At 39.0% G+C, this 18,521-nt stretch overlaps 1 protein-coding gene across 1 annotated transcript; it reads right to left on the bottom strand.

Moving 5' to 3' along the window:
• Nucleotides 1-86: 86 nt before the first annotated feature.
• On the bottom strand, nt 87-1,310 carry pdcb (phosducin b). The gene is made up of 3 exons (XM_029499200.1): nt 1,265-1,310; nt 776-924; nt 87-602 (listed from the first exon to the last, which is right to left on the bottom strand). The coding sequence occupies exons 1-3, from the start codon at nt 1,308-1,310 to the stop codon at nt 87-89; spliced, it is 711 nt and encodes a 236-aa protein (XP_029355060.1).
• Nucleotides 1,311-18,521: the final 17,211 nt, after the last annotated feature.

The following is an 18,521-nucleotide window of genomic DNA, read 5'->3' as shown; positions in this document are numbered from 1 at the left end:
AACGTGTCTTACGCTGCAAAATCTCTTACCTTCTATTCAGCTTTCCATGACAGTATCCTTTCCTCTTCAGCAGCCAAACTTTCTGTTTACTCTACATCATTTTCCTCTTCATCAACCATGCCAGGCAGCTCTTTCTCTGGCAACAGCCCATAGCTGTTGAGGAAAGCCTCCAGATCAGTAGCAAAGAACTCTTCATTTAGGTGCTGCGTACAGGCCAGGAAGTTCCCCAGTAGTTCTCCAGCCTTGTATACCAGCAGTGTTGGCAAAACGTCATCTGAAAACCGCTCAGCAGCTCCAGATGCAACAGCATCAATCCTGCAGAACTTTACGGTGGGGTACTCAGTAGCCAGACAGTCGAGGCAGTTGTTGAGCTCCTCACAACCTTTGACCCCAACCTTGTAGATGTGAACAACCACCACTGTGCTGTGATGCTCCTTCTCAATAACTTCCAGGAAGGCCTCTCCACTGTCCATGTCGTGCACACCTTCAAACCTGGGCCCAAAGCTGAGCTTATCATGCATCTCCTGCATGCACCTCCTTCTGTATTTCTTTAGGCATCCCTCGTCCTCCTCCTTCAGCAGCTCGTACTCTTGGACACTCATCTAAAAGATGAAATAAAATGAGAAAAACAATCATCATACTTGCTGCCATGCTAACCCTGATTACCAAAAAATTTCCTTTTTGTCTGCTGTGTATTAACATTCTACTGGAACACCGTCTTATATTGCTATTTGCTACCCATGAAAGCAACGGCGTACAATCTTTACTGCTTCACCTTGCGGTTAAGGTTAGCTCTGGAGTCATCTTTTGGCCTGTTAGGGGATGACATCTGTCTAAGCAGTTCCTTTTTTGCTTGTGGCAAGTTTTCCTGGTCCATGCTTTCCAGCTTAAACCTCCTCCAATCATTGATGACTCCTTTTGGACCTATGGGGAAGGCACAGTGCATTTTGTCGTCATTGCTAGGTAGGAAACTGGGCTAGCCAACTCTTTAGCATGGTAGGTACAAAAATCATGAGACGATACTGCACGCTGTTTTAACTTGGGGATTAATGCTTAGTCTCAGTCTTCTAAGATATTCTACCAGTGTTGGCAAAAAAAAAGAGGCTTAAAGCAGGTAGAGGTACACTGCCACAGCGCTTCAAATGTGTCGGCCTTGCTGGGATCGCTTTGCTCCACATAAAAGTACAATTTTCAAAAAGAATTCCACTCGAAACAACCAGGATGTAAACAGGTCATGTCCAGAAAAAGCATTGCTTCTGCTCACCTGTGTGGGTTGCGCTCTCTTCCAAATCAATTAATCTGGCAGTCATTTTTCCAGTTGTTTTCCTGTGAGAGTCCAAATCGAGAATAAGTTACGATTTACACAGCAGCTGCTGCTTACATCAGAGTTAATAATTACTTTACTTTTGTGTGTCAATAACTGTAATAGCAGTTCATAGACATATGCAAATGACAGATTTGAAATCTTGGTACTGAGACAGTGACACTAGATACAGAATAAGTCCCTTGATATTTAATTAAATTAATGGTCTAAGAGGATTACTGCCCTGCAACAGAGTTGTCTTGTTTGCTGTTATCCCTCAGGGTGGAAAGGCAAAGTAAGCTAACGGCACTCACACCAAAGTTCATTGTGCATTGTACTGTATTAATTTTGATTTGTACATTGAAAAGGAAACAAGAGATGGGTGGCTATTATTAAGTTTGAGTTCATTTGCACATAAATATGAATTACTTTTACAAATAGTAATACAGAGACGTACACTTCCTTACAGCTTACATACATGCTACTGATCCGGTCTGTTGATTTTTGGAGCCACATCTAACTCCCAAATCTATCTATTTATGTCTTTTTGTCAACAGTAAACTGGCAATAAGCTATGGTAAGCAGCTGACTTTCAATTGGACACAGCCCCATGGCTAATTTCCTCCAAAAGAAAGAATTCTTTGTTCTTATTCTTTGCAGCACACTTAAGAGAGAAATGAGAGGAAAATAACTTGTACCCAGTTTATTTGATATAACATCATGTGAATGGCAAATCATACACATGAAACATCAAGATGGTCTCTTAAAATCTGTCTGACATGTAAGCTATGTATTTGTCTTAGCCCTTACTCTTGTGTTACATCAATTGAAAATCTTTGTTCTATTTTTCTGTACATTTCTACCATTTCCACACGACTGTACACATTTTATCAGTTCCCGTATGTTACCACATATTCCACAAATACACAAATTTAAAGATGGTAGGAATATTCATGGGTTGGTAGTCTTACCTCACAAAGTCACAGTGAAGTCCTCCTTTTGTATCAGTAGTTAACCTTATTCTGGTCTGCACTTCTTCACTTCACTGAGCTGGCTGTTACTGAATGGTCTGTGTTTTTCTGTGCATGCGTGTGTCTTTTCCAGCCAATGAGCTCGGTCTAATGGAGATTTCAAAAAAGAACCTGTAGACCTAACAGAAATAGAGCATAGATCCTAAGAGGATTTGACATTAGGAATTAGAAGCCTCTTCTCAATAAAGGCCTAACTAGCACAATTAAGAGCAAGAGAGAGATAACAGACCGTTCCTTTTTCACAAAAAAGTTTGAACAGAATACAAGAGCTGTTGTGTTCAATATCACTAAGATAAACAGCAGGTTAAGAGTTAATTTAAACGCCAAATCCCCACGAGATGAACTGTTGTATAAAGTGATCTTGTCTGGAATTCAATTCTCCCAGGCAAAGAGCTTCACACGAACACATGATGGGAATCTTTCAAAACACAAAACACCTCAAGCTACGGGTGTATCTAGTTTGCTTTATCATGTGCCTCTTTATTATTTTCAATATATATATAAAAAAAAACAACAACGCAGCCTCTTTTCTGGTCTTGAACTAGGATTTTCCCTTATCACTTAACAATAAAATGAAAATAAAGTTAAGACCTTTTCAAAGACATCAAGAACATAGAACATATTTTTAGTAAAGAGTCAAAAGTAATGTATTTTAAGGAGTACAGATAGAAAATCAGAGCATCTGTACATTTTGTCATAATTTAGTGAGTTCAAGGTTGGTTGTGAGCATACCAGGAACTTAACTTAATCCAAATATGGAAGAACTGGGGGACAAAAGGCGAAACTGAAACTTGTTAAAAGGTAGTAACACTTGCTATTTGCTATTTGTACGTTAGCTTGTCAGTGGTAGGAGAAGCTGAGATATTAAATTCCAATAAAAGTACATATACCACAATGTAAAGTATCAAAATTAGACTGATCACAAAAAAAAAAAAAAAAATATTTAAAGTCCATATAATGCATAGTGAGTGTTAATGTTGCCCAGATGGAATTGCTCATTCATTCATTCATCTCATCTTCTGCATTATAACATTCTAACTGCAAGGGTTTTGCATTTCACCATGTGTATGCATATGTGCGAAGACAATGAGTGGTAGGGCAGCTTCATATTTTACTGTGACAGGCAGAGTCGATAGCAGATATGTCTGAAGCTTTTTTGGTGTCTGTGTTGTTTAAATAAATGTCTTACTGACTCCTAATTCTTTGTCATTCCCAGTATGCTTCACTGTAAGCTTTTCTTCAGCAGGCTGCTTAATAATTTAAGAGCATTTAGGAAGGAAAAATGCATTCCACACCCACAAAATATTTTCTTGGGATAGCTCATGCACCTGCATTTCACTTCTGCCCTTTACCTCTGCGTCTGCATCCTGCATTTATTGGCTTAAAGGATTAGGAGACTTTTTTATTTTGGTGCACACAGGATACAAGTCAGGTGAGGTTTCATTACCCTCTGACTTTAAATTAGCAGCAGATTATTTAGCATCCTCTGTTCTAAAAAAGGTCTGCCAGCAGCTTAGAGTCCAATATTAGCCAAATAGCTATCAGTTTATCTAGTCATGAAAAGAACTCTGAAATAAATGAAAGAAAAGTGTATTTCTGGCTTAAAGGACACAGAACATAAGTAAATATTTGTGTGCACAGCATTTTTCTTCAGCTTTTTTCTGCTTCATTTGGAGTCTCAAGATAATCGCTCATTAGACCACCTTCCTGGCCTGCATTTATGGGTGACACGAGGACAGCTCTCTCACGCTGCTTTCAAACATCAGAGGTCAGCCTCCTTCCTTCGTGATTCGATTTTTATTTCTGTAACCAAAGGCAAATACATACACTTCCTTCATGTACTGGTCAATTATGAGATTTTTGAATATCTTCTTTTCATCACATTTTTACTTCCATAGTTCTTGAGAGAAACTGCAAAGTGTTCATTTTTACTGTGTTTTTTCTATTTGCATATCAACACCCTCTTAAAATAATGGCCTAAGTATTTTTTTCAGGTTTTTCAGAAAACACCAAAAACTGAACCAAGGCCTAAGTCACATTGTTGACATAGGCCGTTATAATACAGGGGCGGAATCACACGATCTATTCAACTGAAGATGTAGGCAATTTTACCAGAGGTGACTAGCATCATGAGGAGGTGATTTAGGCAAAAATACAATTTGGTCAATACATTACTTGGGGCATTATTATAGGAAGGTGACAAGATGTAGATTTATTCTATTCTCCAAAAGGTATCATTCCGATGTAACATGCAGCCGCACAATCCACGTCTGCAACTTGTCTCTGCTGGTATCACTGTAAAACTGTTGCTTTTCATAGTAATTGGCTCCAAACATGGTCATAAAAAATAGAATTTTAGAATGCATACCTTTTAAATTCATCCAAGAAATCTCTGTTGGTAGCACACGGTTTCCCCTGATTTTGAATTTTTTTAATGGGAGTTTGTTGAAAGCATTTTATTTTATTTTTTGGCTACACTACCAGTCAAACGTTTGGAGACCCTTTCCTATTCATTTGAATGAGAAAGTGTCTCCAAACGTTTGACTGGTAGTGAATCTACAGCTCCATTCAGGAGACTGAGGTCTTGGAGGAATAACAGGAGTGCTCGGTATTCAACTCCTGCTTGAGCCTCTCAGTCTCACTGTTGGTCTAGGAGAAGAGACTTGGGGAGAGGCTAACGAAGCTCATTCCTGATTGAGGGATAGAGTCTCACATGGAGTCAGAAAGAAAAAAAGGGCCAAATGGTGATTTTGGATGGACATTGCCCACAGGAGCCTAGCAGAGGCTTGGTGCGTGTCAAGCCACCAAGATGTCACCTATTGGTTTTTGAACTGCTGTTCTGAAGCCTTGAGAAGAAAGGCTGTTTTCAGATAGACCTCATGTATTCAAGACATGTCTTTGCACAGTGGAAGGACACCAGAGTACCCATGCAGGCCATGCAGGACGTGGAAACCACTGCTGGAATCAAACCCACAAACTTGTTGCTGTGAGGCAACATGTGGCATTAATCACTGGAAGACATTACGAGCATTTGTGAGAGGACCAAGTACTCACATTGGCTCACAGAACCCTAACTGTAAGATGTTGCCAGATATTTGTCACAGATCAGTAAAATTTGTGCAGCTGACTCATAGTCCATGAGTCTGCCAGAAAACACGTCAAAACCGGTATGCAAAACAGACGATCACAGTGTCAATATTTTCACACAAAGATGACACATAGATGCCACCACAGACGTGATGTGCCCCATAATGTAGGGCACAGGTGCCTGGGTCACATGTTGCTTTAGCCGGATGCATTTGAAGATGTGTCTGCCTCTGGTCTATGGGTGATGTGCTGCAGCAAATCCATGCTGTGTATAGCAGATTATATCAATTTTACAATTTCTCCTTCTACATGTTATATTAAATGCATTTTTCGATTTACAATGTGTTCTATGAATTATTGTGCTGTGCCCCGTTGTTTTGTGTTGCCCCATGACTGTGTTTGTGTTGCAAATATGCTTTTACGTCGACCAGTATGTGCTCGCTGACGGGGGCTGGTGAGTGCAGAGAGTGACCATAAACTCAAAAAAATGTGATAACTAATCTAAAAAGCATACAAGAATTTATGCTTTAAAAGTGTTAAAACTGGTGTGTGTGTGTGTGTGTGTGGGTGGGTGCACGTTATCATTTATCTTTTTATATTATAAACCATATGCTCCATAATGCACTTATGGGAGCTTAAAGCATGGAGTTCTTCTATTTCAGAGGGTTTACAATTATAACTTCTCACTTTTCCACACAGTCGTGTTGAGGTTTCTGAATAACATGTTTCTCTTCAGAGATCGCAGATGAACAACTTAGTATAAAAAAGAAAATCTTTGGTAGTCCTGTGTTGCCTGTGTGGGAAATTCGTTTTACACATTAAAAGAACCTCCTACTCCCTCGTGTCTTTCAGGTGACTATACAGGTCACGTGCGCATTCCAAGCAAACAGGCGATGGGTTACTCCCGAAGCTAATTATCAGTGACTTAATGATGTTAACAGGTGGAAATCAGGTAGGTATATTTTTGCCACCAATCTCATCAAGCAGCTGTCATACAGTGTGGGGCAGAGTCACTGTTAAAGTTTCATTTGAATGCCAACTGTAGCACGTTCCAGACGCACTGTTCCAGCTTGTTTGATTCATTTTTCTTCACCTGCTTCCTCGTTTCACGGCAACTATCACAATGAAAAGTTAAAATATGCGCTGGTCTTTTGTGCGACAAACTTCTTAGGGATCCTGCTTATTTTAGCATTTACAGATAAAATATTTTCACAATATTTTAGAGTAATCTTTGAAATTATTTTAAGTTCCTGCAATGTTTTGCCTTTGTGACCTTCTCTAGTATTCAAATGTGTTAAATCTTTCCACAATCCGTGAGAAACATGACTGGTGTGTTTTGGACCGTAAAGGGGAAAGCAGTTACAGGTCTGTAATTTTCCTCTGGCGAGTCTGGATTTCCTCTGGTTTTCCTTCTCATATTTTAATCATCCTTGTGACCGGGAAACAAGACTCTTCCAATATTATGACAACTGTAGGCACTTATAATGCTATGAGTGGATGTCTGAAAGTCCAGCCTTACTTTATTTGAGGCCCACAGCCAACATATTTCTGCTCCTCTGACTCAGGACTTTTCTCTTCCAGTTCAAGAGGAAGAAATGATAACCTGGTAGTGAGGAAAACGTCCCACTGTCCCTCATTGCACCACCAGGCTGAGTAATGATTTTATGAAGTCACTATTAGCAAATAAGCATGCATGATGCTTAATGTTGTAATGAGTGACAATGAGGTGAATCCTCCTGTCTGCTACAGGGTCCACTTCCTTTTTTTTTTTTTCCCAGTAGCCGAAAATACAATACCACAAATTAAAGGCCAATACATGCTTTTCAGAGCATACACTACCAGTCAAAAGTTGGAAGTTGGACACTTGACTGGTAGTGTACTCTGTTGGTAAGCCATTTTGACCGTATCTGTATAGCGTACTGAGGCATTGTTGGAGGCCAGAAAAGGAACAATGAATTGTACTTTTAGAGGAGCTTTTGGAAATGCATCAGCTCTAGGCAGGATCTGGCCCACTGGTAAATGTTAGATTGATAAAACTTCTCTCACCAGAAGGATTTATATCACAAAACCTTCTTGAATAGAAATTTAAATGACAAAGAAATTAATCAAAACAAGTTTTGCTTTTATTTTGTTTTCACTTTCCCTTCTGGGATTTTAACCAAACTTCCTCTTCAGGTTAAGTTGGCAAAGTCTAATAAGTTCTTCTTTCTTTGAAGTTATTTATTTATTTATTTATTTTAAGTGGAGTTCCCGTACGTGGCTCACCAATATCTGTAATATATTCTTGTCCAATGTGCAACACTATGTCAGAAGAACGATTGGACAAGTGATCAGTTTGGAGGAGGTTTGTATACCAATTTTAATAAATACATTTCACATGCACAAAAAAAAAATAAAAATGAGCCGGCTTCAAACCAAACTATGGACTTTTTATCCTGGAACTGCACCAAGATGCTACCACCCTCATAAGCATTAACAATACAAAAGCCATTAAACCAAACAGCATTCCAATGAGGCTTTTTCTTTTGTCTGTATAATGTATTGCATAACTCAGTATTAATGTATTAGCTTTGTTTATCTTTGTAAATATAGTTTGTATAAATAAATAAAAAAAAAACAAAACAAAACAAACAAAAACTGTAGCTGTCCAAGATGGCAAACTTGTCTGCACGTCACTGTGCTTCTGTGAATCACATTGGATAACAACCGGCCCACTCTGGACTACAGGAGCCCAAGGACAGAATCCGGAGTTAAAGAGAAAACCGATTTTCATTCACCATCATCCTAAACTATCAATTGATCAATTTATCACAGAGCCCTATCTAGAAGTGAAGATACTATGAGTGAATCATCCCTTTAGAACTCTGAATGAAGTTAAGATTTTCTTCATTCACTTTCCAAAGCCTAAAGCATTCAGAATATGTAAACATTTGATATTGGAGATGGAGAGGGTGAACTAAGCATGAACGACCCACATGATTTCACACAGAAAAGATTGTGTTTTTCTTTCTATGTCTACATATCTGCCTATCTGCCTCAGTGTCTGCATGTGAGAGCTAAAAGTGCACGGAGATGTGTCTGGTCTTACATCCTACAATGATTCATTGTGGGCCCAAGTTTTTCTTTCCTACGTGCTTTCCATCCGTGTGAAATGGCACGAACGTCCTCGGTTCAAAGTACAGGCAAAATGACAACGGACAAAGACAACACTAATGCCCTTGTATAACAAATTAGTGTGATGCTTTAGTGAAGCATAAATTTGTCAGTGTTATTATTTTATTAATTCAGTCATCTTCTGCTTATGCAGGTCGGCTGGAAATATTTGTCTTGTGCTGAAACAGATGCTTACTGACAGTGAAACAAGAGTCACAAACAAGATTTAAAATGGGATTAGACAATGACTTTGACCAGAGCAATGTGTGCATGTGTGAAACTACAGGGAAAAGCACCTGCAGACAAAGGCTGGTCAACAATGGCTGAAATATCTGGAGCAACTGTCACTCAGTCTGTGGAGCAGAAAAATTATTTCAAAAGAGCAGGAGAGTGTCCCAGTGTCATCAGAGAGATTATAATACAGCAAATAATTCCCTAAGGTGGCAGTGCTAATCTTCTGCTATATTGTAAATGAAATAATGAAGACATTTTTCACATCTCCCCTGCTGTCTCTCTCTCATAAAACTCCGATATTTTAGAGACAGACTACAATTAAAATGACAATGAGATCAGCTGTTTGCTGTATCTGCAGGTGGACATCTACATACTGCACCGATTGCAGTGTATTAATGTTATTATCCTGCCTAAATACGATGTGACAGGTTTAACTAAAGACAGTTTACTCTACTCTGAACCTTAGCTGTATGAAAGTAAAAACATGTGGTTGAGAACTGTCACTCCAGCTTTGCAGCAACTGATGTTTCATGGGAAACCTCAACAATGAGTTTCACATCTTCTTTGGATTAACCTTCATCATCCCCATTATTCATACATTGAGAAATAAGAGAAATTCAAGGGACCAAGGGACCCTTTTTCCTCAATCCTTTGAATTTCTCTCATCTCTCTCTCTATATTTATACATATATATGCATATGTATATGTATATGTATCTATATTTATACATATATATGTATAAATATGTTTGGATATGCATGAAATGAAAGTAGTTTAGTTGTTAAATATCAGCAGCAAGACCTCAGATTCGTGTGTGTGGGTGGGTGTGTTTGGGTCTATTGCGCAACAGCAGAGCTTGTCCAGCAAGTTGTGCGTAAGAAAGGAGGAAGGAATCGTGAGGCTCCACAAACACCCCTCTCCTCCCCTTGTCCAGCTGTTGTTGCTACTATCATGGCCCATTCATAAATATTAGTCATCTGCAGTTATAGTGGTGTTCCTGTTTTCAATTGAGGGGCACTTCTTTCTGCCTTTCAAGTTCAGAGGAAAATAGGAAAAAGTGAAGCACAGTTTACAAAACACTGCATACTGCATTTTTTTGTTGCGTAACCTGCCACAGGGAGGTGCTGCAGGAGCACAGAGCAAACTGTTGGAAAGCCTGCACTCCCAAAACAGTTTGAGGAAAATACACCAGGTCTATGTGAGAGTGGTGATGGGAGGATTTAGGGTTTGGCATTGGAATTTTTTGCCTTTTATGAAGGGTGATTAAATAAGATCATAAATATTCTTTTACTAAACTGAAGCATTAGCTTGTCGAAAATAAGTTGCAACCTGTTGCAATTCTTTGTAGCAGTGGCAGTAACAGACCAGAAAATCATTACAGACTTTTTAATTTTGGTAATTGCTGGGCATGAGAGACTGCCACTAAATCACTCTCATTAAACTGACGTGATTTCCTTTAACAGTTTTCAAAAAGTGAAAGAATTCAGTCAGTCAGAGAAAAATCTGATTTGAATTTACTCTGCAAAGGAGTTTTTAGCTGATTCGTCTGCTGTAGATGAGTAACAACTAAGGAGGTTTTTGTCAATAATAAGAAGATATCTTTTACACAGAAACTAAGAGATATATATCAGAGAAGTTCTACAGTGGGTATGACACTGTTATTTTGTGTCCACTGCAATAGTCACAACAGTGAAAAAAGATTGCACACTGACTTACAGCCTTGTCTCCTAGAAATGTAAGATATTTAAAAAGATGTATAGTGACAAGTTCACTGACAATACAATTATTGTCTACCAGAATATTATTCTATTTTTATGTGTGTGGAACTGGAGTTTTATTTGTATATTTATTCAAATTGTGCCCAGCAAGTTAATTATTTACCCTCTTAGATTTCTGTCCCCTCCAGGAAAGAACCACCTGGGAGCACATCATAGAGTCTTTTGACTCACAGTTTGGATATGGGCTTTTCATTTTACTTGTTGATTAAAAGAAAAATATTCACAGTATTGCCTGCTTTCAAGAAAAAAAATAAAGAAAAAACTTTTCAAAATAATTGTTACATAGCAAAATCCAGCTTTTAATGTATCAAAATATTCATGTTTTCACAAAATAGCCCTGCTGCTTTAGCTCAGGAATAATGCAATATGACATCATGGTGTTCTTATTCACTGTCGATATAAGGAAGTATATTTTTTCTTCTGATTACATACATTCAGTGTTGAGTTTTACTTTACCTGTTGCCCATGTTGTGACAACACAGGACAAATATTACACATCATGGAAACTTTTGAATCAATTTTGTATACGCAAGGTCACAAGTAAAGTCATAATCCAGATTTCGTAAGTAAGACACTGAGGTAATGGACTACCTGTGCGGTGACAAATACTTGTCCCGCCAAGTTTTCACAGGAAGAGTCTCAGTGAAGAATCTAATGCAAAAATGTTCAAGAAAACAGAGTGAATCTTACTTACTTATTTCACCAATCAACATTTTTCAATGTCTGTGGAGTTATATTTCTTCATTGTTAGGCTTGTTGCAGAAGAATGTGTATCAATGTTTGGCTCATATTAACTTCAAGTGGTAGAACACAATTCCCTGTCATGAGGATAGCAAAGACTCGAATAAAGTAGATAAGCAAATAAAATAAGTGTTTGTGATTGTCTAATTTAATATTTTTAGAGATGTTATATATACAATATAATATTGAATATAGTTAAAGTAGCTATTTTCAGAAAAATATTGCTTCTACTAACTGTCCCACTCTTGATGGCTTGCTAATGTCAAACACTTTTTTTAAAATTCTATAAAACGTAGGTCAGTAGGGGTTGAAAGCTTCTTCGAGCTGTACAAAGTTTCCTGGTGTGTCAAGTGAGGACAAGCCCAGATGAGCTTTAATATTAGTCACATTATAGAAATATGATGAATTCTTCCTAATATGAGATTCTCTATCCAGAAAAAACATTTCTAAGTAATTTCACCCAGGTTTATACACCTCTTACTTGGTGAGTTAGAAAGATAGTATACAGTAGATAAGAGTAATAGAATGATGATAAAGACACCTTTTTTTTTTTAACTGCTTATCTGTTTCCACTTCCTCTTGAGCCAATCCCTGCCAGCATACTGGCTGTGGCAGGATATGCCCTGGCTAGGTCGCCAGTCTATCACAGAGCCTTAGAGCTTAGAGACAGAAAGAGGAACAACCACTCACACTTACAGCTGTGGATAATTTAGAGTCACTGATCAATGTAGGCATGTATGCTTTCGGACTGCTGGAGTTAACCAGAGTACGTGGAAGAGAACATGCAAACTTCACACACATGCACACACACGCATTCATCAGATAACGGCAAATTACATGCTGATCCCGGACACAAACATTCAGGACTGCTTTGTTGGAACTGCTTCCACAATCTGGGTGTTCTGCCAAATCCCAGAGCTCTGTGGAGTGAATTTTTTTTTTTTTTTTTCCCAAAGAACCCAAATGCGTCATTTTATTCAGTCAGTCTGGGACAGACGATATGAAAAACACATGTTTAATTTTTGGTAAGGGAAAAATGCTGGGAAATACATATCTAATGATTTGTTACATTTCTCATAACAAATGGCCCATCTTTAGATTGTTTTGTATTCTTAAATGACAGTTTTACTAGTTTTATATAAAGTCAAATTATAACTTGTAGCATCTCCATCTGCAGCTATGCCCTCAGCTTCCACCTCAGTGAAAACCCAAAGAAACTGTTGATATTTGTACATTTCATTCTTAGGAATTAGTAAACTATAATTTACTGACAATTGTTTATATTCAGGAGCAGCACAGTGGCATACTGTTTACAATAAGAAGGTTGCAGGTTCGGTTCCTGGCCCTGGGGCCTTTCTCTGCGGAGTTTGCATGTTCTTCCTGTGTGTGTTGGCCCTGTGATGGACTGATGACCTGTCCAGGGTGTACCCAACCCCACCCTTACCCAGTGTGAGCTGGGATTGGCTCCAGCACCCCATGTGACCTGGAAACGGCTTAGAGGTAGAAGATGGATGAATGAATGACTGCATTCAAACCAAATTTCCAAGGTGACACATGTTATGTGGAATGCAGATAGGTACTAGTGAAAGGGCTTAGCAAAGAGATTGACAAATCTCCAAGGAGTGCCAACGTGTGAGAGCTCGAGACACCCAATTACTAACCTGGGAAAGCTTTTGAACCTCAGTATCAAATGACTGATATTTAACAAGTCAATTGTAACATGCTTATACCTACCTGAGTCATGTGTGAGAAAGGGCACAAGAAACAGTCGATACCAGTCAGTGTGACACGGGTGATAGTTTGTAGAATGAATGACAGCTGGTGGAATGGGTAAATGAGTGTTTGGAGGTATGTGCACAAGGCTTCCTGAAAGATAGTCACTGTGCTGGAAACGTAGAAAGTGCTGGAACAAGTTGAGGGCATTCCTAAGACAACATTCCTGAAGACCTACACTGGCAGCATTTCTGTTTACAGCACAGGGCCATCAGTAACGATACTCGAAACTGCTCTGTTTCAAATTGAAGAGATTTCAGTATGATCATGTTAAGCACAGGTCCGAGAATACGTTCAATAAACAAACATCACCTCACACATCTCTGATGTCATGCGATGCCCAACAGTGATGTGTGTATGTCTGATGGATGAGTAAATGTCTATGCGTGGATGACATGAGGACATGTTTATGTGATCTCTGAATGTTGGACATCTGTTCTGTGTTTTTATTTTGTGATTCCTCCACCCTGTCACTCAGTGCTGTTGATACGGAAGGTTCCCTCATCCTCTGGATGACCTTAAAAGGCTCTCTTTCAGATAGTGTAGGTAGTTTCTGTCCACACAACAGTCCTGTAATGCACACGTCATACAAAACATGCAGGCAGGTCGGATCTGGAAACAAAGTGATGCCAAGTGTTTTTTCTGGCTCAAAGACACCATCCACCTTCCCGAAATTCATTGTTTCATTTTTAATTTGAGTTCTGAAACCTTCCTTTCTTTCTGCGGAGACATGTTTACATTTGTTTGTTTAGGTCCCTTGTTTATAGCATCCCGTTTAACCAAAGACTTCACAGTAATATTTTTGAACTTGAAAGGTGTACATCTCTATCATCTACCAGTAGATCAGAATTTATTTGACCATAATTAGTTTACTGTAAGCCAGGAATGACAATCATGACTACACACACAGATAAAGATCTTAAATGACAGTCAGCAACACACTGAAGAGATGTTTTCTGGTGATAGTCACTATTGCCATTCTGTGATTATTAAAGCATGGAAAATATTTAGTGTGAGGGTGTCAAAACTGAAGTGAAACTCACATCACTTTGAAAGAATTACATTACTGGAAATGACAAATCGAGATCTTCCCTGAGGTAACGAGGTTTCCCTGACAGCTACAAAACACACCATCGTAGGATTCCTCAGGATATTACAGCAGATCCTACTCAGATATGGGTTACAGGCAAACTTGTGACCACCATATTTGAAATATAAACATTTTTTATAATATATGTATTATTTATCTATATATTTTATTACAAAATAATAATTGTATTATTCCACACCTGCCTAAGCATTTCCTCCCATTGCAGCTCTTGAGCACCTCCACAATACTTCTTTTGCTTGCACAGAGTCAGCTCAAACTCAAAAAAAAAAAAGGCTAAGTTGTTAGTTGATCATCAGAAAATCAGTGACAACTATTTTCAGCTATCGATCATCGGTTCTTTACACAGAAAGATTCGGATTCAGCTTGGGTTTTTGACAAACCGCCTGGTGTCCATCCAATAAATTTCCCTGGCTACTCGCCACTACGCGAGACATCCTCACTGACCGGATGTTGTCTCTGTTCTCCTTCCATCTCTTTATTCCTGTCCTCCGCTCTATCTGAGAATTAGTGTACTGTCCCCCTTTTCCTTTCCTGCCACATGAAAACTCTGATGCGCCTTTGCAGAGCAGCATCATTTTTCATTTGGGGAAGAGTTTCTGATGTTCATTCTTTTCTCTGCTTTGAGCTCCATCTCCATTCCTGAAGAAACAGTCTGCCTCTTCAGATGCTAAATCCTCTGCTATGTTAAGACATAGCAGACAGTGTTCAGTAGGTTTTTTTTTTTAAATTGAAAACTGCTCTTGGCCAGCTCAGTACTCTGTGGAACCAGTGAGAAATAAAACAGTACAGCTGTGAGCCACACTGCTGTGCAATGAGCTTCACCTATAAAGCTCTTGAAACATGAGAGGTGCAAATCATAATTATTCAATAATTCACTGCGGGCTCATCGATTCAAGTGACCTCTCTTACATTCTTTGTTTTGCAATCATTAATATTGTACACTGTTCCAAAAAGCAGGGCTTTCAACAATTGTACAGGACAGTTGAAAAAGCTCAAATAATGTACATGAGTGATTATGCCATTTAGGTGATGAGAGACATCCGGTCGGTCAGTGCCAGTTCATCACGTGCAGACGGGGTCAGGTGCCAGCTCTCGCTTGACTCCAGGTTCTGCCACATGCAAGGCGTCACGTATTTCTGATCTTGGATCACAGCCACCATATGGGGTCTGCTTTGAAAGGGGTTAGGGGGTGATCGGAGGGAAAACACACACTGAAGTCCGCTGATCTCCTCCCACACCAGGGCCCATAGTCTGTTCATGGTCATTAAACCCGCACAAAGCACAATGTGTTCCCCGGCTCAGCCTCACAGGCCAGGACGTGAACATGCCACACACTGATGCACAATGGCATAATATTGCTCGTCCTAGAGTGAATGACAGTAAGGGTGCAAATAATGTGCGCACATAATTAGGTCATTTTAATGCTTTATTGGGCCAAGTCCCTCTGACAGGGAATCCCATGCCTGGTCTTTGAAGTGCAGGATAAAGATTGTTCGATGGAGGTGGAGCTGCCCATCAGGTTAAATAAAGATGACAACTGATGCACGTGACATTTTTCATTTCAAATCAGCGCGAGGGGGACGAGTGAATGTTCTATCTTTGTGGAAATGTGTGAATGGATGGGAAAATTTAGCTTGTCACGTCTGTGTTTAGATTGGTTGATAACTGGTCTCTTACTCACCCCTTTGTGCCACCAGCCACATCGACATTCTTTCCACCATGTTTGTTTTGGACTGGGTACCCTGGAAAAATAACATATTTCCCGCATGCTTCTGGCATGGGAGCTTTGCGTCGCACCGCATATACCGTAAATGACCCATTTTATTCCTCTGCATCCTTTCCCAGTGAAGCATACATTGACTTACAGTAAGACAGAATGTGTGACGTGCATAATACTGACAGCTCCATGCAGTCATTCCTCCATTTTCATCTATGTAGTGTTGTTATTTAATGTCGTAAAAAGTTCCGTAATGTCAAAACAGAACAGTACACAGATACTGTTGCTCGGAATATTCTTATTTTGCCTGAGGAATAGGAACCATTGAATTTCTCGCCTTTAATTTCTGTTAGCCTGACAAGTGTCAACATGTTATATTGATGACCTGGAAGGTGAAAGCTTTCAGCGTAGCTAAACAAAGTTGTGTGGTACGTGTGCTGAGAGTGTGGGTGAGATAAAAAGAACAACAACAACAACAAAAAAAACAAAAAAACATATAGCCCTGGAGATATGCCATTTAATGCAATGCTTTGAGTAAAATTCACCTGCTGTGTCAAATAACCCATTCATTGATTTATTATGTGGTGCTATTCATTCATTCATATATCCATAACACTTAAACTTGTAGGGTGACATAATTGGGCAGATACTTTTATTCTGAGTGGGCTGAACAAATAGTCCCAGATGAAGACTCACATGCATCAGTGATTGGCTGCATGTTAGAGAAACTTATGGGTGTGAAGGCACTGCTTGGTGTGATGTTTTGGAGAAAGCTTTGACGCAAGCCAATACATCCCGCAGAAAGCCGTCTGTTGACCTGAAATAATGGTGAAAGCCTGGCATGTCAGCATTTCATTCCAAATCCACAAAGTGTACACAAATTTTTTTTTTTAATTTGCTACTTTGCCGGCTTCCACCTGTTGATTTCACATCAGTAACTTATTAATATAACTCTTTTATCTAGTGGCTACATTGTAATGAATAGCAGCAAAATACTGGCAGCAGGGATGCCAGTATTTATTTATTATTATTATTAATTAATTATTATATTAATTATTTTATTTTACTATTTATTTATTACAGTACTTTATTTTAACAGTATAATAATGTATTTTGGTGCATAGTGGATAGCTCTGTTGCCGCAAAACAAGAAGGTTGTGAGTTCCGTTCCCAGACCTGGGGCCTTTCTGTGTTGAATTTAATGGACTGTTGACCTGTTCCAGTGTTGGCTGGGATCCAGCACCACCTGCCACCCGGAAAGGGATTAGCGGTCAAAGATGAATGAATGAATACCGTATTTTGGATTTCACATTTCACTATGAGACTGCAGAGTAACAGTAAGTGTGGTGGTAATTTTACACCACACTTACTTATACTTACTATACAGTATAATGAGTATTTTGAATTACTGTACAGGACAGCGGGTTAACTGTGGGTTATGGTAGTTTTACAGAGCATCTTCTGGAGTTTACTTTAACAGTTTATTACCGTATTTGGGGGCCCAGTAGGCTGGGATCACTAACCCTGCTAGTCAAGCAGATTAAGCTATTGAAGGAGACTGATGCTGTTTTCAAGAACTAAGAAACAGAAGTGACAGAGCACTCAGTTTGTAATTTCACCAATAACTTATTTAACTTCATAAGTATATTTTTAAAACTCTATATAATGATAGGCAGCACAGCAGAATAGTTGTTGTTAGGTACTGGCCTGGGTCAGTACTGGTCTGCCTGTGTGGGTTTCCTCTGGGCTCTCCAGTTTTTCTCCCATGAAATGCATGTTTGGGTTAACTGGTGACTCTAAATTGTCTGTAGGTCTGAGTGTGAGTGGTTGTTGGTCTCTGTCTGTCTCTGTGTGTTGGCCCTGTGGTGGACTGGTGAGCTGTCCAGGGTGACCCCACCTTCACCCAGAGTGAGCTGGGATTGGCTCCAGCACCCTCTGTGACCCGCAAACGGATTGTTGTTGAACCCTGTTTTCACCACATGAAGGAATAAACTGTTATACCCTTAAATAACGGTTTGTTAACCAAGCATTAACTGTTCATTAGGGATGAGTATTTACCAGCATTTTACAATTGTAATAGAACGCAGTAATATACTGTTGTAATCTGACATTCAATTACAGCAGTACAATACAAATGCTGTTTAGTGCTGTTAAATATTAGTTATTTACTGTTATTGCTAAATGACAGATTAGACTTAATTTACATGCAAAGGGTGAAATTCATCTGCAACACAGTAAGCTGTTGTCCTAACTCTACGGTAAATACACAACAATTTGTCGACTGTACATTTAAAATACTATAATTTTCTCATCTGTTCATTGAGATTTAGAATTGATTTCCTTTGTGAAATGCAATTACCTTAGCCTGATAATTAATCAGTAATTTCTTCATTCAATTTCATACAATGAACAAATTGGACTTGTTTTAGTAATTTAGTGGTCAATAATCAAGCAACTGCTGTCCGAGTTTGGAATTTAACTAGACTTTTATATATCTTGCAAGACATGACAAAAAAAAAAAAAAAAATCCACTTTAAATCAACACACTGGTTGAAATTCTGCTGAATATATTTTACACGCTTACCCCCAACTT

Source organism: Echeneis naucrates, chromosome 4 (genome assembly GCF_900963305.1).
Source record: "Echeneis naucrates chromosome 4, fEcheNa1.1, whole genome shotgun sequence".
NCBI lineage: Eukaryota > Metazoa > Chordata > Actinopteri > Carangiformes > Echeneidae > Echeneis > Echeneis naucrates.
The sequence above is the reverse complement of the archived record's forward strand: the minus strand, read 5'-3'. Positions and strand labels throughout refer to the sequence as shown.